At 34.1% G+C, this 22,142-nt stretch overlaps 2 protein-coding genes and 1 long non-coding RNA gene across 6 annotated transcripts; 2 read left to right on the forward strand and 1 right to left on the reverse strand.

The window, feature by feature from the left end:
• The first annotated feature begins 90 nt into the window (after positions 1–90).
• fam167aa (family with sequence similarity 167 member Aa) lies at positions 91–9,348 on the forward strand. 3 transcript variants are annotated; one of them, XM_048190395.1, is made up of 5 exons: positions 91–749; positions 865–922; positions 5,402–5,543; positions 5,668–6,369; positions 8,942–9,348. In XM_048190395.1, the coding sequence occupies exons 4-5, from the start codon at positions 6,016–6,018 to the stop codon at positions 9,200–9,202; spliced, it is 615 nt and encodes a 204-aa protein (XP_048046352.1). In that variant the 5' UTR covers positions 91–749; positions 865–922; positions 5,402–5,543; positions 5,668–6,015; the 3' UTR covers positions 9,203–9,348. The 3 variants fall into 3 exon arrangements, with proteins under 3 accessions (XP_048046352.1, XP_048046351.1, XP_048046353.1); XM_048190394.1 differs by lacking the exon at positions 5,402–5,543; XM_048190396.1 differs by lacking the exons at positions 865–922; positions 5,402–5,543.
• Positions 9,349–10,333: 985 nt separating this feature from the next.
• On the forward strand, positions 10,334–20,954 carry LOC125268313 (ras-related protein Rab-39A). The gene is given in 3 exon segments (XM_048190398.1): positions 10,334–12,445; positions 19,016–19,256; positions 19,258–20,954. Coding segments are annotated over 3 exon segments (639 nt in total). The 5' UTR covers positions 10,334–12,230; the 3' UTR covers positions 19,441–20,954.
• On the reverse strand, positions 16,294–17,744 carry LOC125268314. Of its 2 annotated transcripts, XR_007184868.1 has the most exons (3): positions 17,617–17,674; positions 17,080–17,205; positions 16,294–16,831 (listed from the first exon to the last, which is right to left on the reverse strand). It is a non-coding gene; the product is annotated as an uncharacterized LOC125268314 (long non-coding RNA). The 2 variants fall into 2 exon arrangements; XR_007184867.1 differs by having other exon boundaries at positions 17,080–17,744.
• Positions 20,955–22,142: the final 1,188 nt, after the last annotated feature.

A 22,142-nucleotide genomic window follows, 5' to 3' on the forward strand; every position in this document is an offset into this window, starting at 1 on the left:
TCTTTTTTTTTTTCTTTTTTTTTTTGTACATACGACACTGTTTTAATTGAGCACAACTAATATGAAAATAATACATCCAGTTTAGATGTATTCGTCTTAAATTATAATAATTCACTCAATCGTTTTTCTCCTCCAAAGTAAAATTGTAGTATCATATCATTTAGCTGTTGGATAAACATATGAACACAATAAAACCACACTAAAAACTTAAAAGCTTGTATAAGGTAAGTTTGACTTTCAAAACAAATCTAGCACTTTAGTGGCTGCGGTTTCCATGACTACGGATCAGAAAAGTGAGCAGATTTCTGAACAGCTTTTTTGTTACTTTAGATATCTCACAAAAACTTGTAATAACGCATCCTGCAAAAACATAAGCTGCGCTCGCTGACAGAAATTCCAGCAGGTGTGTTAAACAGCTTTAAAGTGGTGTTCGCGTTTACATTGTGTTTCAGGACGCAAAAACACAGGAATATTACTTGTCTGTGTGTGGAGGCCTTGCGTTTGACGCACACAGTCTTTGAACCGTTTTACTGTGCCTGTGTGACGCGACGCGTACACTGCAAGCGATGGAATCCCGACGTCGACCAGTCAGAGCGCTCGTATTATAATAAGGAAGCGCGACGCGTCTATCTGAAATGACATCAGTACCTAGTCGACCAATTAAAGACCTCGTTTACGCGACGCGGCACGTTCGCGTTTATTTGCAGCAGATGGGGTTTGACTCACTCACTGAATGCGGTTTGGTGAAGGTAGGTTGTTTTTCAAACATTTTTATTCCTCATGTTTTCATAATAACATAAAGAGGGACCACTATGTGGTCTTCTCGAGCGCTGTCACTGTAATGCAGCTCTATTTTTTTTGCAGTATTTCCTCTGTGTTATGGTAGAAACGTCGTCACGGCTGCATTTGAGCTTCTCACACTGTAAGTAATATGGGTTTAAGTTTTTAGAGAGATCTGTGTATGAATTGAGGATTATGAATATTTTTTTTTCCTAAACTAGATCAAGTGCTTGTTAGATATTCTTTCCACCTGTTTTGGGTTAAGGTACCATAGACAGGGAGGGAGACTCTGCCACACTGTCATTTGCACTCTGTATTGATGTATGTTTTTTGATGAAAAATATTGTTTTTAATAATAATTTATAACTAAAATTGTATTATCAATAAAATATTAATAAAGTGTTAATATTTAAACATAAATAATTATATTTACATACTGTAGCATAATTATATTTATTATATAAATATACTATTTTAAATATTTTTTATAATTATTTAAAAAAAAAAAAATTTATAATGCCACTGTCATACTCTGTATTGACATGTTTTAAGGAAAAGTATTATTTTAATAAAATATTGTTTTTGAAATAATTACTAAATATTATAAAATAGTGTTATTAATAAGTTTAAGTTATTTTTATATTTTAAATATTTTAATATTTTAATATCTAAATAACTAAAAATTAATAATTATATTTATTGTATAAATATAAGTATATGTATTATATAAATGTAAAATTTTAAATATTTTAATTATTATTTAAATAAATATTTTTTTTCATTTGGTATGAATTGTGAACTGGACATGTTCTTTTTGGGTTTTGGCAACATGACAGTGATACTCAGCATGTTCTCATTATAATCATGCCAAAATTCAGATCTTCTTTTTAATGGACAGTATCTTGTTGCTCAGTGTAATGGTGACTTTTCCATGAATCAGGACATCGCAAAAACACTGAGCAGCAGGAATCTTTTTGTGACCATTCCATCCATTACATTTTCCAAAGTAGACTCTCTGTTTAGTTAGCCAACTTTTTCACCAGTTGGTCCTCCAAGCATTATGAATTTCTAATATAGTGACTTGCATGTCTCCATAAAACTCACACAGTTTTGTGGAAACTCTGTCACTATTAGACAGAACTTACATAATTTGATGCTATGATAGGAAAAGCTTAATGGCCACATAGGAGTTTGTTTGGTGAAGTCTTGGTGTGCTCTGGTTGATGAGAACTAGAATCGCACAGAGACGGCAGGACTCAAGGGGTTCCCAGTTTAGCAGGCAGCTGCTGTGTCCTAGTTCCACTGCTCAACCTCAACTAAAGTAAGATGGAGTCCAGCAGACTGTGACCGATCTCACATGTAAACAATCTGCTTCTATATATGACATAGTACATGTAAATAAAGTATAAGATCTTTTATGGTGCAGGAAATATGATCATTAAAACTACAGTCCCTAAAATCTAGGACAAACTGTTCGGATTGTAAAAAAAAAAAAAGTATTTTCTTTTAAAATGTTCTCCAACATTGCAAAAATATATATCAACATATATATCAATATCAATATTTGTGTTTTGTTTTCTTAAATAAGATACATTTACTGGAGAAGAAAATGCCTTGAGATATTAAAGGATTAGTTCACTTTCAAATTAAAATTTCCTGATAATTTACTCACCCCCATGTCATCCAAGATGTTCATGTCTTTCTTTCTTCAGTCGAAAAGAAATTAAAGTTTTTGATGAAAACATTCCAGGATTTTTCTCAATATAGTGGACTTCAATGGAGCCCAAACGGTTGAAGGTCAAAATGACAGTTTACAGTGATCCCAGATGAGAAATAAGGGTCTTATAGAGAAACCATCACTCATTCTCTTAAAAAAAAAAAAAAAATGTTGTATACGTTTTAACCATAAATGCTTATCTTGAGCTAGTTCTCTTCTTCTTCTTCTTCTTCTTCTTCTCTATTTGAATTCCAGCAGTGTAGACACTGCTAAGTGTATTACTGCCCTCCACAGGTCAAAGTTTGAACTAAATTGTCATATATAATATGCTAGAGCAAGTATATAACAATTAGTTCAAACTTTGACCTGTATAGGGCAGTAATACACTTAGCAGTGTCTACACTGCTGGAATTCAAATAGAGAAGAAGAAGAGAGCCAGTTCAAGATGAGCATTTATTGTTAAAACTTAAAAACTTTTTCTTTTTTTTTAGAAAATGAGCGATGGTTTCTCTAGATAAGACCCTTATTCCTCGTCTGCACTGAAACTGTAATTTTGACTTTCAACCGTTTGGAGGCCATCATGTCACTATATGGAGAAAAATCCTGGAATGTTTTCATCAAAAACCTTAATTTCTTTTCGACTGAAGAAAGAAAGACATGAACATCTTGGATGACATGGGGCTGAGTAAATTATCAGGAAATTTTAATTTGAAAGTGAACTAATCCTTTAAGTCTTGTTATCTGAAAAATATATCAAATGAAGTGAGTTTATACTTAAAACAAGAATAAATATTTGCCAGTATAGGGTAAGAAAAATAAACTTAATTCAAAGGAAAAACAAGATTATTTTTCGGGCAGATATTAAGCAAAAACTCACCTAATTTTGATTTTTTTTTTTCTTCTGAAAACAAGACTTAATATCATGACATTTTGCTTCTCAAGTTAATGTGTCTTGATTTAAGAATAAGTGTAAGTAAGATATTTGTACTGGAAAATGAGACAAAAAATACTTTTAATTTTGCAGTGAATAATCTTTAAAAAATTATTTTTTACAGCGGGGAATCTCCTGATTATAATGAAGTGACTGCACAATATAATTGTTCAAATCATCTGTGCAAAAAGCATAGACAAATTGTTGTCACCACAGAATTATTTCGTGCAGTTTATAATGGATCGGTTCATCTATTTATACAAAAAGCTGCTGTTCATTCATGCATTATGTTGTGTCATATGATGGTTTCTTTTGTCCAGTGCATCTTAAACACATTGTATGTTTTGTTTCCAGAGGTGTAAACAGTATATGAAAACCATACTTGAGTAAAAGTACAGATACCTTTATAGCGAAAATGATTGCATTACAGGTCTAATTCTAAAACTACTTGTGTAAAAGTCTCAAGTGTTTTACTCATACTGAATGTAAGCTCAAAGATCCAGTAGTCCTCAACAATTGTGAAAAACAAGAAACAGGTGATTTGTAAGTAGAGCAATCACATGTTTATTTTCTAAGTAAAAAAAAGAACACCTCAGAATTGCAATAAATCAATGTCGACAACAGCCTCTTAAACGTCTACAAATACTCAAGTCTCAGTTAAGCTCTAGTGCTCAAAAAGGGCTTAAGTAAACCATTATCCTTCAAAAAGTTCTCTTCAATATAACGGATAAATAAAATAATGTTGAGTAAAAGTAAATAGTCAAAGCCTACTTGCACTGGACACTGGTTTTGGCCTCATCACCGGCTGCAGTCATGTGCTCATCTTATATATTAAACACCTTCACATAAAGTAGTCTTGTTGACAAGTTTGGGTGAGTAATGCTGGGTACACACTAAAGAGAGAGAGACCACAAACATGAGTACAAAAAATCCTAGATTTAACCATTTTGCTCCGTGGTGTAACAAAGACAGCACACCACACACAGAGTCCCTACTGTGAACATGGGAAATATTGCAAAATTTCTCAAGACTTCAGAATAAACATGGCGGACGATAGTCAGGAAGAAATACCGATGATAGTGTTTGGAATGATTTTGACAGAAAATTCATTAAAAAAGGGTGAAGTCATGGAGACAGCGGGAACATGGTCTTTATATATTATATATTTATATTTTTTTATAGTCTTTGTGCTGCACCACGACTGCATTTGTTATGCTTCCGTCTTCTGTCAGCTCACTTTCTGATTGGATATTGTTTCGTTTCATGTGATAATCTCCAGAGCGTGCACACTTTTGTCTCCACTTTTGTTCCCCCCACACATCAGGATTTCTGATCAAAAACATGTTGAATATTTATAATTCGCAATCAGGGCGGCTCCGATGTTCTTCTGAGCAGATTCAGTCATTCTTAACACACCTCACACCACAGGAAAATCTGATAAGATAATCAGTAGAACCATCAAGATAATCAGGACATTACCTAGGATTGTCGGAAGGGGACAAATCGGCCCAAAATCAACCTGATTATCTTGTGGTGTGTACCCAGGGTGAACGTGATTTCACCAAGTACAACATGTTCCTGGATCAACATCTTTGTTGATCCTGGAACAACATTCCAATCAATCAGTTTACCATTTATGTTAAGTTTAGGCTTACAACCAGCGTTAGGTGCTTCTACATCAGTGTATTCACCTATCATTTCCCTCTGATTTTAGGGATAAGTTATGGGTAGGGTTAGGTTTAGGGGTAGGGATAGGGTTAGGGTTAGAAGTACATTTTCGAACAGGAACGTTGTTCCAGGATCAACAAAATACGTTAATCCAGGAACATGTGTTACATTGGCAAAATCACAGTGACCCTTTAAGTACAGTAACTATTACATTTACTCAAATACTTTACACCACTGTTTGTTTCTAGGATATACTTTATTTGACCCATTTTCTTGGTGTCTGTTTGCTTTCTCTGATCCACAAGAATTAGTGCTTGTCACTCTCAAGAATCAACGATGAATCAAAACAAAGTTACAAGGAAGTAGATATTATGAAAGAAGACTAACTAGTAAAACAAGTGTTAGTGCAGTTGTTGATAAAACTGTCCTGATTACAGAACTGCACAGGTATGTTTCTTTTACAAGAGGATTTGTAGATTCTAAGATAGTTTATCACATTTAAGCACACAGTAGATTACAGTATTCACTTTTTGCATGGTATGATTCTGTTTGTGTTTCTGTTATATTTCAGATCATAATCATAATTTCAACAGTCTCGGGACTCAAACAGTATCTGCAAGTCTTGTTTGGAGAGCCTCTAGAAAGCTGCTAAAGAACATCAACAACATTTTTCTTACAAATCGTCTTCAAAAATAAATCTTAGCTAATGTGCTTGAAATGAAAGTTCTCTAAAACAAAAGATATTTGCATTTTTGAACATCCATCAAATCTGTGCATATTTTGGCTTAAAATCGAAGAGCCAGGACAATTGCTGGAGCCATGCAGGTCTCTTGAACAATTTCCAACAGTGATCTGCCAACTTTTCCATTGAATGATTTTAAGTTTCCCTGCACGTGTGGAGTAAGTGTCCCTAAAGCCAATGGCAATGTCACATGCAGCTAAGCCCTTAAAAAGTTCAGAAAGCCTTGCTGCATCACAGGATGATGACCTTTCCAGTTTGAAGGCTTTGACTGAGAAGCTGAAACTGGAGACCAGAAAGCCGTCTTACCTGGACTGGAGAGCCCAGCTGGAGGCGATGCTGGCCCAGAGCCACAGAGTCTCAGATGCGTTAGCGGCACCGGGTGACACGGAGAAACAAAAAACATCAGGTCCTCTTAAGTGGGCGAAGCCGTCACTGGCCGCTGGTGTGATCCTTGAAGGGAGGCAGCCATCGGTGAACAGACTGGGATTTGGAAGTATAGACAGAGCGTTGGAGTGGCTCAGGAAAGAGCTGGTGAGTATTAATGTGTATTAAACAATATATAAACATAAAATAAATAACATAAAAGTGTGTGTATATACAGCACATTACCTGGTCAAAACATTAAATGATATTTTTTCATTTTTTTGAAAGCAAGTCTCTTCTGCTCACCAAGGCTCCATTTATTTGATCAAAAATACAGTGAAAACAGTAATATTGTGAAATATTTATATAACACTTTACAATAAGGTTTCATTAGTTAACTTTAGTTAACAAACATAGTTAACATGAACAAAAAATGAACAATACTTCTACAGCATTTATTAAACTTAGATAATGTTAATTTCAACATTTACTAATGCAGTATTAAAATCAAATGTTATATTTGTTAACATTACTTAATTCACTGTGAACAAACAATGAAAAACTGTATTTTTATTAACTAACATTAACAAAGATGAACAAATACTGTAAAAAAAAAAAAAAAAAAATAAAAAAAAATGTATTGGTCATGGTTAGTTCATGTTAGTTAATACATTAACTAATATTAACATATGAGACCTATTATTACAATTGAAAGAACTGTTTTCTATTGTAATATATTTTAAAATATAATTTTTTCCTGATGGCAAAGCTGAATTTTCAGCATCATTATTCCAGTCTTCAGTGTCACATGATCCTTCAGAAATCATTCTAATATGCTGCTCAAGAAACATTTCTAATTATTATCAATGTTGAAAATAGTTAAAAGGTGATAATTGTTTTTCAGGATTCTTTGATAAATAGAAAGTTCAAAAGAACAGCATTTATTTGAAATAGAAATATTCTGTATACATTAATAAATGCCTTTACTGTCACTTTTGAACAAGTTAATGTGTCCTTGCTTGCCCAAAACCTTTTAATGGTTGTGTTTGTGTATCACAGTTTACACAAAAATATTAAAGGGTTAGTTTACCCAAAAATGTCATTAATTTTGTCATTAATTGCTCACCCTCATGTCGTTCCACACCTGTAAGACCTTCGTTCATCTTCGGAACACAAATTAAGATATTTTTGATGAAATCCGTGAGGTATCTGACTCCTTCATAGACATAGGCAATGTCAAAACCAATTTCACAGTCCAGAGAAGTAGTAAAGACATTGTTAAACTTAATGTTATGAAGTGACGAGAATACTTTTTGTGCGCAAATACAAAACAAAAATAATGACTTTATTCAACAATTCCTTCTCTTCCCTGCCAGTCTCCTACTAAGTTGACATAGTTATTATTATTATTGGCCAGCTCCTGTGTCAGCATCACACACATGCTAATGAGCCTGCGTTCGGACATAAACACGGAAGCTCTGCAGTGTGTTCACTACATCAACTGTTGTAGGAGACTGACATTGAAGAGAAGAGATTGTTGAATAAATTTGTTATATTGGTTTCATTTTTGCACACAAAAAGTATTCTCGTCGCTTCATAATATTACAGTTGAACCACTATAGTTACGTTGACCCTTTTAACGATGTCTACATTACCTTTCTGGGCCTTGACAGTTGTAGTTAAATTGCTGTCTATGGAGGAGTTAGAAAGCTCTTGAATTTCATCAAAAATATCTTAATGTGTGTTCTGAAGATGAACGAATGTCTTACGGGTGTGAAACGACATGAGGGTGAGTAAGTGATGACAGAATTTTCATTTTTGGGTAAACTAACCCTTTAACATCAAAATTTAAAGGATTAGTTCACTTTTTTTATATAAAATTTTCCTGATAATTTACTCACCCCCTTGTCATCCAAGATGTCCATGTCCTCCTTTCTTCAGTCGAAAAGAAATTAAGGTTTTTGACATTCCAGGATTATTCTCCTTATAGTGGACTTCAATTGGCCCCAAACGGTTAAAGGTCAAAATTTGTTTCAGTGCAGCTTCAAAGGGCTTTAAACGATACCAGACGAGAAATAAAGGTCTTATCTAGCGAAACGATCGGTCATTTTCTTAAAAAAATAAAAAATTATATACATTTTAACCATAGACGCTCGTCTTGAACTAGCTCTTTTCTTCTTCTTCTCTATTAGAATTCCGGCAGTGTAGATGCTACTAAGTGTATTACTGCCCTCCACAGGTCAAAGTTTGAACTACTTGCACTAGCATATTGTATATGACAATTTAGTTCAAACTTTGACTTTTATAAAATTACATATTTTCTTTTTATTGAACTCTACTATTTTTGATGCTGCTATGTATAAACCCTGTACAACTTGTTGCACATTATATTTTTTGTACATTCTGCTCTTGATAATATTTATTAGTCATAGTATATTGTTTTGTATAATATTTATTTATAAGTTCTTATTTTCATTTGGTTTTTCTATCTTTTTGTATAATTTTCTTGTTTGTACTCTTAATATTTGTATTGTCTGTGGAGCCCTGTTTTACATTTCACTGCTGGTCATATGTTCTATAACCATGTATGTGACGAATAAAAGTCTTGAGTCTTGAGTCTTGAGACCTGTGGAGGGCAGTAATACACTTACCTAACACTGTTAACAACTGGTGTAACAATGTAAAGGGCCAGGAAAAGTTTTACCGTAGTGTTTCTCTGATATTATTCCTTTTGTTGCAGGCAGAGATGCGTTTACAGGACCAGCAGCTTGCACGTCAGCTAATGCACCTGCGCAGTGACATTAACAACCAGAGAATCGTGCAAACGTGTAACCAACATCGCAAGATGCTGAACGATGCCACGTTTGAGCTGGAGGAGCGAGACGATATGTCAGATTTATGTGATGTCCCCATGTCTCCTGGATTAGGTCTCTCCTCGACACTCAAGGTCATCGGGGTCACCAAGATGAACATCAACTCTCGGCGGTTCTCCCTGTGCTAACAGCAGGACACAGAGGACCATGTTTTTATCTTAAAGGGGTCATGACATGGATTTTTTTGTATTATTTTAATATGTTCCTTGAGGTTCACCTATAATGTTATTTATGTTAAATATGCTGAAGAAAAATTATTATTTTAAGCCTTCATCTTCATGACCTATCTGAAATGAAGTTTTTAAGGGCCGGCTCCATTAAAGGCCCTTTCACACCAAGAACGATAACTATAAAGATAACGATAAAAATATACTTCTAAAAATCATTATAAATATAAAAGAATAGCACTGTCCACACGACAGCTACAACGATAACGATATACAGAAACGACATTGTTGGGATCACTTTCAGAGCGATTTTTTTCCCAGCTGTTGAACGATAAAACACTGACACCCAATCAGAATCTGTTATAATTTAAAGGCTTGCGCATTTAAAATGGCAGATGACATTGAGAGAAGTTAATAGTTGAGGTGCAGAAAAAGCCACCACTGTTTGACAAGTCAAACCCCCTTTTCAAGGATACTTTAACGAAAATGGATATATGGGAAACAATCAGTCATACCCTCAGAATAAATGGTGAGAAGTATTAATGATGAGATCATTATCCAGGTTAGCAAACAGTGTAACATAAAATTACCTCATGTATCCAGCACTAGTTTCGTCAACATTGTCTTGCTTCCTTTGAAGTTGCTGTGGAAAAGACTAGGCTTTGTTTTTATTCCACTATATTGACTTTGTCAGCTAAATTCACTGTTAGATTATATCGATTACACTAGCTATTCACTCGAAACATAGCATGCGTAAATGCAACAAGAACAGCAAAAACATGTTCACACTTTGAATGCTTAGAATGAACAGACCGTTATCAGAATCAGAAAGAGCTTTATTGCCAGGCATGTTGTTTACACATACTAGGAATTTGTTTTAGTGACAGAAGCTCAACAGAGTGACAGCGACAAGACAAGACACATAATAAAAAGAATAAAATAATAATATACAAATTTACAAGATAGACAAAGTGCAAAAAAAAAAAAAAGCAAAAAACAATATATATTATAGACAATTGTATGTACAGTTATGTGTGCAAATTGAGATATAAATAAGTGTTTAAGTAAATAATTTGTAATAGTGTTGTGTGTTCCGTGTTTGTCAAGTGTTCATGAGATGGATTGCTTGAGGGAAGAAACTGTTCCTGTGTCTGGTCGTTCTGGTGTTCAGAGCTCTGTAGCGTCGACCGGATGGCAACAGTTCAAAGAGGGAGTGTGTATCGTTCGTTGGTGTGAACGCAAATACAGTTATTGTTATAGTTATCTTTATAGGTATTGATCTTGATGTGAACGGGCCTTTAGGCTTGTCAGTAAACTCCTACTGTTATTATTGGCTAATGTTATTGCGTAGGAAACAGTATCAACGCCCACTTGCTTTTGCACTTAAGTAAGTGTTTTGAAAACATTATCCATGTAAACCTGCCATTTACCAACAAAGCATTATGAAATCATTTATTTGCGGTTTCCGACGTAGCTGCTGTTAGATCTAATACAGTTGGCTGCTTTGTCTTTAAACAAAAGTTTCTTTGCAAACTCTCCATCATTACACTGTGCCTCATTCACAAAATAATCTACAGTCAAATGCTCCAAACAAACATATAATCCTCTGATGCGATCTGGGACACCATTAAAAATGAACCATTTAGTTGTTCCTGATGCTGGTATCCTTCTGAAGTAAACTGGACTCGTCAAAGCGAACGTACCTTTACGCTTCAATTAACTCTTCCATTTGTCCTCTTGTCGGCGGACTTAAGCACGTGGAATACGTCAGAAAGTAAACGGCCGTCTGTATACTGTATCCAGTGTAGACAGCGTCAGTGATTACGCTGGGTTCTGTTTGCTTTTGATGCGATACAGTGCTCAAATCAGGTGTATGTCACGAATGAATACCAGTGGGCGGGGCCTATGGTGAGACGATGCACCCGAGTTGACCGACATGAATTAGTGGTTGGGGCCACCATTAAAAAAAAAGAGATGCCTAATCATGACTAAATGCCAGTGGGAGGGGCCTATGGTGATGATGCAAAACTATTTGTTGATGTCTTGCTCTGGAGGTCACATGCAAACGTATTTGCCCATGTGACGTCACAAATCCCACAATATCCAAAAAAGCCATTTTTGCAGCTTGATTAAATAAATGCTTTGTTGATAATGAGGATGATAATTTTAAGCTATGAAACTTGGATGTTTTAATGGTAAAGACCTCTTATATGTCAAGAGATCACAGCAAATTTGGTTGCTCATGTCATGACCCCAAAGTGTTTTTATAGATTATAGAGCATTATTAGGATAATGGTATTTTCAAAATGCCTCTGACCTTGTGCTTTCATTGCCTTAATCCAACATGAAAAGACGTTGATTTCAAGTCGACTTTAAAAACATCTTAACAATCATGTGTACAGTCAGTGTAATTTTTGTTTGATATTATGACATACGCCTATAATTTGGGGGGAAATTTTGGGGAGATTTTAAAGCTATACAAAACAGAAAAACATATAAAAATGAGTGAGTTTATGCTTAAAACAATAACTAAATAAATAAATAAACAATTAAAGAGAAAACAAGATTATTTTTCTTAACCCCATTGGCAGATTTTTTTTAAGCATAAACTCAAAATTTTAATACAATTTTTCCGAAAACAAGACTTAACATAATATCATGTCAGTTTGCTTCTCAAATAAAGGTATCTTGATTTAAGAATGTTTTGAAAGAAAATCCTTTTGCCATGTATTACATATCAAGTTCTCTCACAGATATCTTATTGTGCAACAGTCAAAACATTTTTTTGTTGTTTGTAATGCCACATTTTCACAGGCCACTATTGTTATGAAATAGGTGTGTATCCATCGTTATTCTGTAAACCTCTCCCTCTTTTTGCTTTTTAACCTGTTTGTTCAGTCACCAGAGGGTAAGGCCTATAGTAAAAAAGTTTTAACACTAGTTCTAACACTAACAGAGCTGCTTGTCATCGCAACAAAGCCATTCAACAATGCAAGTGCCGTGGAACTTCAGATTTGGGATAGTCATTCTTGGAGACTCGGCTGTAGGGAAATCATCTTTTCTGCATCGCTTCACTGAAGGAACGTTTGATGAATCCCGTCAGTCTCCACTGGGAATTGATTTCAAGGTGCATAACATGAACTTTGACCCTGATGTTGTGATCAAACTCCTTCTGTGGGACACTGCAGGCCAGGAAAGATTTAGGTGAGTGTTTGTCAACTAAATACACCCAATATTATACAGGAATAGTTTACTCTGTGCTGTACTCTGTGCTTTTGTTCTTATCGTAGGTCGATTTGCTTACTATTTTAGTTTTCTTTCTTTTGAAGACGTATAACGTTTATGTGAATTCAAAACCTGAAATTAGATTAGAAATTAAACTGCTCTCTGGACAAGTGTTGGGGGTAACATTACAAGTACATAATCAAATTACTTTTTTCAAGTAACTAGTAATGCAATGCATTACTTTTAAATATTACAAGTTACTTTTTTTCCCCATTTATTGACGCCTCTCTTATCCCCATGTTAACAGAAATCAGGAGTAAGTGCAGAGGCATTGTGTGTGCTGTGTGAACATGATGGGTATTGTAGTTCTAGTTTAAAAAAAAAAAATCATGGACATAATTTGAAAAGGTTAAATGGTCCTCAAAAAATAGTCACAATTTTATTGTTCGCGGTCAAAAATGGCTGCATTGGAAATGAATCAGAGACAAATTTCATCTAGTGGAAAAGTTGGGTACTACGAACCAAAAAAAATCTTACTGAAAGCCCTTTTTTTAAGATATCAACCTTCAAATTTGGAGCACAACTTGTTTAGATTCATGGCTTTGATTTTCTCACTGTTTTAGAGTAGAACATGTTTTGGATAATATTTTATTTAAAATATAAAAATAGTATTTTGTGCATTTTTCATAATAAACAAACTTCTATAACTTTTTTTTTAGTTTCAATTTTTTTAACTAAGTCTGTGTTCCAAAGCATTCAAGATTTATGATAGTTTAAGTTGGAAATTTAATTTACAGGTCTACAGTATGTTCAAAAAGTGGGTAACATGTATAATAGATCATAACTATTCCATAAATATAATTTCTTACCATAAAATCCCCTAAAAAATACAAAACATTAAATAAAAATGTTTAAAATGTAGTACATTCATTTAATTAAATGAGGGTTAAACATCACATTTGTGTTTTTTTTTTTTTTTTTGCTTCTTTTTTTTTTTTTTGCTGAAGTTCTGCATTTGTTTGAAAGGTTTGTTTGAGCTGCGCCCTCTACTGTACAGGTGTGAATTTGCATTTCCTGCAGCCTGAGGTTTATTCATTTCACCTTTTTTTTTCTTCTTTTTTTTAATCAAACAAACAAGCAAACCCAGCAGTAATGCAGTTTCTATTTTCTATTGACCACAGTTGGTTTGATACCTTTGCTGTATGTACAGCATAAATGAGTACACCCCCTCTGAACAAATACAAAATATGTATTTTCTTTATGATCACTAATACAATTCATGGAAAGATGGCAAAACTAAAATGTATTAAACATATACATAATAAAAACTGAGAAATATATGACATTAATCTCCATAAAATAAGTAAATTAGCCAATTTTGTTTAAATTAAGGATTGCAGAGTACACCCTAGATTTAATTCAACAAATGTATAACATTCTAGTACTTATTCCCTCCATAATTTTGAATATACTGCTCTGACCCTTCTTGGCACGGAGTGTACAAGTTCATGACAAATTGTCACATCTGTCCTGTTTAACTCCTGGATGATGAGCTCCTTAAATGCCGTGATCTTTCATGGGGAGTGTTGCTCAACTTGTCTCTACAGAATCCCCCACAGGTGCTCAAGAGTGTTAAGATTGAGTGCAATACATGTCCACAGAAGGTTTTTCACCTTGGGAGAGTGTATATCCTCATTGTCATGTTGAAAAAAATGTCCAACAATGCAGGGAATGAGGAAAGGGTAACAACTTCTGTCTCAAGTTTGTGTATTAAATTACACAGTGGTGTGGGAATTCATGACAGCATTGATAAAGCACAACTCCCTCACACCTTCAGCACTCATACATCCCTATACAAGAGCTTTACTCTACTGAACTTTACTGTGGGAACCAGGCACTTCTCACTGTACTCCTCCTCTAGCAACACCATAACATTTTGGATGCTGTTAGATCCAAAATAATTGATTTGGTCTCATGAGACCAGAGTATTGATTCCCAGAATCTATATTTTGTAAATATGGGTTTTGGAAATGTCTAACTGACTTTATTGTGCTTTGGCTATAGTACACTCTAAAAAAAAAAAAATGCTGGATTAAAAACAAACCAATTTGGGTTATTTTGGCAACCCAGCGCTGGGTCAAAAAGGGACGAACCCAGCGCTGGGTTGTTTAATGTAACCTAAATTTTGATGCAAAATGACTCCAATGCTGTATTTAAATGCAACCCAAATGGGTTTTTAATTAAACCCAGAAATCTTAGACATTATAAAATCACTTGTGTATACACAGAATGAATATCAAAAGGTAAAAATTTCTTAAAAACAAGAACAAGGGCAAACATGGTCAAAAGTAAAAACATGCATGTGAGATGAAAATCAGAAAAGAACAGCAAATCAACAGCCACAAAATTTATACAGATAAATGAAATTGTTTTTCACATTTCAGTGAACATTGATGAATATAACTGGCATTTAATACCAAATAAGACTTTTTTTTGCATATTATCCACCGCCAACGAAAACACTATAAAATTATTTACTGGTTTCAATTTTAAGTAATTGTATTAAATATTGCAATAACTGAAAGAATGTGATTTTGAATGAGAGTGTGAATTCCTCCACTAAACAACAAGCATTGAACATTTGTCAGATTATGCTAAAAGTTTGTTGAGTCCATGAATACAGAACACGCATCACTGCCAATTTTCATGACCTCCTTAGGATAACTGATGTCCAGTCATGAAGAAGCTCCATCAGCACAGCAAAGGCATGCAACATCCTTTAAATTATCCAGGACAATCTTCTCCTTTAAAAGCACTGTCACAACATCAGTGATCTCCACTAGGGGAAGGTCATTCTACTTTTTTACCAGTATTCATCCCTGTCACCACCTGTTCATCATTGGGTTAAAAAGAGGGGGGGAAAAAATTACTAGGGAACACAAAACAAATTCCTAAAACATTTATTGGTTAAAACTGAATTTTCAGACAGGTGCATCCACATCAGTAAGAGTAGGTTAATGGTATATTTTATCACTTCAAACACTTTGTGTAGTTGTTTAATGTATCTTCTACCACAGCACACTAGAATGCTACAATGGCAGCACCAGTGAGTGCATTTAATTCAATTATTATTGACCAACACAAATGATTCATGATTCAAAAATTGAGCTGGGTCGATATGGCCAAAAATATTGTCATAATACTTTTTCCATATCATACGATAGCGATATTTATCACGATATTCAAAAACCATTAATGGGGAAGGAAATTCTACATGTTAGAACTTGAGAACAAATGCAAACAATTTGTTGACAGTTAAACTCCACAGAGTAAGCTGCCTTTTAATTTAGGGCCCCATGAAATCCACTTTATTTTCCCCCAAATTCTGTGTTTTCCATTATATTTTTCTGGATTCTATGTTTTATGATTTAATACAAATTTATCGTCAAAAATGGTGTCTCGCTAAATGAATTAATAAAACTTTAACAATTTAATCAATTTTTTTAAAATGTAATCAAACCGTTTCAGTTTGAGTTTCAATGTGTATTTGATGGTAATTTTCCTCAAATGAAACAGAGAAAAGCTTGTGAAGTGACTCAAGAGCAGCTCTGGAGATGAAGTTCATGTGGATTGTCCTAACACAGAGAGACTGCAGATGGATTAGATTAATCCAGTGGCTCCCTACACGGCATGTAGTGTCCAGTGAGATGTTTTTCTGTCATTGTGAAGCTTAACAATTAACATGCCAAAAAATTACTTAAATAAAATTATAAATGACTTTTGGAAAACTACTTTTTTGTTGAAGTATTAAAACAGACATGACATACCTCACACATTTTGATGAACTTGGAGGGCTGCTCTTTAAAGTATTAGTTCACCCAAAAAAGAAAACTGTCATAATTTACTCTCCCTCATGTCGTTCCAAAACCATAAGACTTTTGCTAATCTTTGAAACACAAATGAAGATATTTTTAATATTCTCTCAATTTTTTGTCCATCCATTGCAAGTCAGGGAGTCCAACAGTTTTGAATTTTCTGAACAGACATGATTGCTTTATATGATATGAACAGATATAATTTAGGATTTTATTCATATATAAATATTGGTATGGATTACTACAATAACTTTGTATTTGTGAAGGTAAAAATACTGATTATCTAGACTGTAAATGGAGAAAAATAAATAAATAAAAAGGATGAGATTATTAAATATCTTCATTTGTGTTCCATTGATGGACAAAAGTCTTATGGGTTTGGAAAGATATGAGGTTGGGTAAATGGTGACAATTTTTATTTTTGTGTGAACTATTCCTTTAAGAAAGGAAGACCAAGGAGAAGGGCTCCTCTCCACAGTTGGTTTGAGTTCTGCAATGAATAACATGGACATCAGTTATTAAAAAAAAAAAAAATGTCAAGAAGTCATAATGTTGTTGCATAAACATTTTAAGTAACGTTCAGGCAGAAGACAACAGAAACATTAATTTTCTAAAAATAAACTCATATAAAATCAAAAGAATGAAGCACTCCTTAAGTCTCTGGTTTGATCTACAAAAACAAACATAGTTTTATCAAAACACAAATGATAACGACATGGAATTTTAAACTTTATTTACCATAAATCGTCTTTCCCTCTCTTCTTCTGAAGAAGCAGAGAAGATCGCGCATCCTCGCACAGCAGTCGCCTGTCGTTTAACATTACTCCCGGCGCAGGCCAAATAAACACACAAAGCACAACATGCCTGAAATATTATATGCAAAACATTAATTAACAATTATCGCTTCAACACCAACAAAACAAATCAACCTTTATTTCATATCGCAGTTTCATTTCCTTAAGGAAAACTAGGTCATTACTTTCGGGTTAATCGCGAAGATAAAAAAATAATGAATTAAAATGTGAATCTGTTGATAACCTTAACAGACACCAAGAAACTTGTAACGTTAAATATGATAAGAAACCCACTATATTAAAAATGTTTCTTCGATTCAATTAAAGAGGCCGTTAAGACATGAGACGAACCGACGAATTGAGGCAACCGCGAAAATTTCCATCTAAGTTCTTCTCTGACTTTTTTCGTCTTCAAATCCATCTCAAAATACGCTTGAACAGAAATAAGTGAGAATATCTTTAATTTTTTATCTTTACTTACCATAAGCCATCTTTCACTCAATTCCATCCAAAGACGCTGAGAAAATGGCGACTTCTCGGTGCTGTTAACATGACATGCATTTTTTAGAGTGTAGGTAGTTTCAATGAGAACAACAACCATGAATGTCATTTCTGCAGGCTGCATCTTACTCTGTGAGATAAACAGTCACTCTTTTCATAGCTTTTGCTGGCTCTGAGACACTCGCTTGGTATTTCTCCTGCTCTTTGTCTAGCAAAAAAAAAAAAAAATCCCTCATCACTAAATGAAAGCTTAAAATGAAGGCCTGATTATTTCAGGGGCCTTGTCACACAAGTCCATTGTTTTTGAATGTCTGTGTTACTTTTGCTATATTTTCACTTAAAACAATGATTTGGTAATCCTCTTGTACCACTGTCCTCTTTTGTGCTAAGAAATAAGTCTCCTGACAGTTCTCTCCCAAGTGGTACCACTGTTGTCAGCATTAAGTCTGAGAATGATTCAGTGGGCTATATAACACTTTTAACTGTCAAGAAATTACTTCTCTTTAAATGTTTTGGTTCAACATACTTACCTGTTGATCAAACATTGCCTTAAACTTACACCAGAAAAATCTTATTTCGTTTTATTTAGTAACATTTCAGAGGGTGTAATCATTTTTGCTACACAACATTTTATCACTTTGATAAGAAAATCTTATTTTCCTGAATTATTTTGACATGCTTCTTTGGTAATTGATTTATCAGACTTGCTGGAACATTATATCTCTAAAGAACCCTAACTTTCCGAAGTTTCAGAGGGGGTGCACTATATATATGTGTGTGTGTGTGTGTGTGTGTGTGTGTGTGTGTGTGTGTGTGTGTGTGTGTGTGTGTGTGTGTGTGTGTGTGTGTGTGTGTATAGTAAATGCTTTGAGTATACAGTAGTAAGTGAAATGTAAAACCTTCTGCAGTTGCCATTGCATCCCTTCAAAGTATCACTTTAGAAAAAAAACCCTTCTAACATATCTGTGTTGTCATATTTTATCAGAACAAAAACACAGTCACTGTTTTTAAGAAGGTGCCAACAGTTTTTCAATTGTTTTTTCATTTTTTTTTTTTTTTAAATATTTTGTCTAAAGTTTCAATAAAATGTTTCATTAAGAAAAAAAAAAAATGCTTTACGTGGTTAAATTATCTTAAATGGTTAAATTACCTATATCTTTTTTCCCTATACAATAACTGTGAAAATGTTCAATAGTTTGTTGTTTTGAAGACCTTAAAGTTTGTGTCAATGCAGAAACTGACTTTAAAAAAATAAACCCATCTTGAAAAATATTCACTGGAGCTCAAGTGTTAAATCTAGCCCCAGTCTTCCATACATTTTAAGAGCTGATCAGCTAAAAGAACTTCAGCATGCATGACTTTGACCATTTTTGCTGCAGGTCCATCTGTAAGTCTTACATGAGGAATTCTGTGGGCTGCATTCTGATGTTTGATGTCTCTCAGCGACAGACGTTTGATCGTGTTTGCAGCTGGCATCAGGAAGTCCTGGACTATGTGAAACCAAACCCCATGTTCTTCTTGCTTGTGGGTCATAAGTGTGACCTGGCTGTGGGACGACAGGTCCGGAAGAGTGAAGGAGAAGCGCTGGCTAAAAAACTCAACATGGTGGCTTATCTTGAAGGTGTCTACAAAGGAGAACATTAACGTCAGCGAAGCGTTTGAGACCTTGACCAGAGGGATATATAACCTCTTCAAGGAAGGCAAAATACCCACCCGAGATGACTGGCAGGGGTTAACGGTTGGGGCCGCCATTAAAAAAGAGACATCGGAGAGTAAAAAGTCTGCCTGCTGCAACTGTGGATGAATTTAGTGTGTGTTTAAGACTCAACTGGACTTCCTGGATAAAGGATTTTATTGAAAAAGATGTTTATTACAGTATTTAACATGCATACGAAAATAGCATTGAACTGCATAAAGGGCTCATATCATGATTATATCACATCACACCTTAGTATTTTTGACTTGTTTTCCAGTACAAATATCTAAACATGTTGAAATCAAGATACATTTACTTGAGAAACAAAATGACATGATATTAAGTCTTGCTTTCTGAAAAATGTATCAGAAATATATAATAGTTAATATTTTCTGACCCTTTTGTCAGATAATTTTTAAGCATAAATTCATTCATTTGATACATGATACAAGTCTTAAAGGAACGACAGAATCATTTTATGAAAAGCAAAATGAAAACTGTTCTTGGTGCAAAAAGAAAAGGCATATCAGTGAAAAATAAAATAAAATTATAAAAATATGATATGAGCCCTTTAAGTTTCTGTGAACGACTGCAATATGTCACAAGGCTCTTTCTCTGTGCATGTGTTTGTGGTTCAGTTTGTGATATAGAAAAAGGAAATGGCAATTACAAACCTGCTCAGAGGAAGTAAAACTGACTTCATTTTTATAATATTTTGTTAAGAAAAAGAAAAAAACAGCAGGTGCAGAACATTACCAGCTTTCATTTTAAAGACATGCTCATAAAAACCTGCACATTTATAAAATTACAAAATTAATGCTTTGTAATGATGATGGCTTTTCACAAATCATGTTTCCATAGAAAATGGTCTCAAATAATATAGCACCATCTAGAGGTCATGATAAGCAACTTCAAATTGTAATAGTTTCATTTTATACAGAACGATTGATTTTATGCACAAGAGAATTCAGACAGACTTTATTTTAGAATGTAAACTGAGATCCATTTTTTTCTTACAGTAAAAGCATCTGACCAGTTTCACATTATAAGCAATAACAAAGACAAATTTGTTTAATAACTTTTTTGCAGTTCATTAGCACTTTTGAGCACTTTTTAAATATTGTGGTTTTTAATAGCATTAAAGGTGCAATATAGGTGATTCTCCACTGAAACATTTTTGTTATCTTGGTTGAGTCATCTCATATCAGGTCCGTAGCCAGCCTATTGAAAGAGGGGGGTTCTTTTTTTCAAAAAGTGGACATTTTTGCAGTTTTTCTCCTCCTTTTGTATTTAATTACGAGGTTCAAATACTTCATTTTGGTGACCTTTTATGCACTAATTTGTGCTGGATTAGCTTTTCTGCTGGTATCTTAACGAGCATGCTTTTTGTTGCACCTAAAATATATTTACTGCATTGTTGTCAAATTGCTTCCTCATGTACCACCTTTGTCAGTCCATACACAGTTCATAAGTTTAAAGACCACAGTAACAACAGAATAGATTTAATGAACTTTACTGAAATATTAATAATAATTCTTCTCATCATCATTTCTTGACTCTCTGTCAATGCCTCTTTGCATTTCCATTGGCTCCAGTCTGCCGGTATTGGCCAATCACAAAAGTCGATATTGCACAGCCACTGAATGTCACTGAATATCCCACTATATTTTATTATTATAATTACGCTACGTTTATATGGCTATTATATTGTAGACTAATGAGTGGATAAAATATAGAAATCCTTTAAATAAAAAAAAAAAATATATATATATATATATAGTGTTTCCCACAGGATTTTGTGAGACTGTGGTGGGCATACATCGGTTCCTTTAGGGGGTCCGGGGGCAGGCCCCCCAGAGGAAAATTTTGTATATTTTAAATTTACATGCATAAATCTGGTGCATTCTGAGAGCAAAATTAAGTGACTAGATCAATGAAAAAATGTGTTCTCTTGTAAACAATTTTGTGTTTGTGTTACTATAAAAGTAAGTTATTTATTGGTGATGGTAGGGCAATAATTTATTAGTGGGAGCCTGCATCTGTATTTGTGGAGCTAATGGTCACTCTTTGATTTGTTAACCAATCCAGAATGCAAACACACCACTTCATTATAGATAAAAATAACAAATGAATAAAAATATATAATCATAAGCTGACCAATAAATAAATAAGTAAACTAGGTGAGTATATAATTCAGCAGCAAAAAGTATTCTAGCCTAATTCTTGGGAAAGAAAAAAACAAAACAAAAATTGCACAGTAATTTTATAAATCCAAATGTAAATAAAAAGTTTAAAATGACTATTTGTATTCTTATGAAATGGAAAAAAACGATTTATATTAGATTTATATGTAAATAATTATATGTATATTATTGTAAGATTAAAAGACGCTTATTTTAAATGTATTGTGCAGCTTTTTAATGGGGCAACAAGATATGATAGATATGACAGAACAAAATAGGCTATTAATAATCTTTCAGTGTGCAAAACCATGATAATATGAAACGCTTCAAAACAGCAGCAAAAAAAAAAAAAAAAAAAAAAAACGCTAATGCGCATCCCGGGAGCAGAATGATGCGTTTGAAGCAGTGTCGAGTCAGAGCGCGCAGTTGCGCTGCGCATTGAAAGGTTCACGGCACAAAGAGAATCCCTTCACGGCGATTCTTCTTCTTCACCATTGCTTTGAAAAGTGTATTGCGAGAACTCTCTGAACTGCACGCGCCACCCGAACCACCCGAACCCCCCCTGGTCTAAATGTATTTTTATAAATATACATCATCTGTGGAAGGCGTAAAGACCAAAAAATGTTC

Source organism: Megalobrama amblycephala, linkage group LG5 (genome assembly GCF_018812025.1).
Source record: "Megalobrama amblycephala isolate DHTTF-2021 linkage group LG5, ASM1881202v1, whole genome shotgun sequence".
Lineage (NCBI taxonomy): Eukaryota > Metazoa > Chordata > Actinopteri > Cypriniformes > Xenocyprididae > Megalobrama > Megalobrama amblycephala.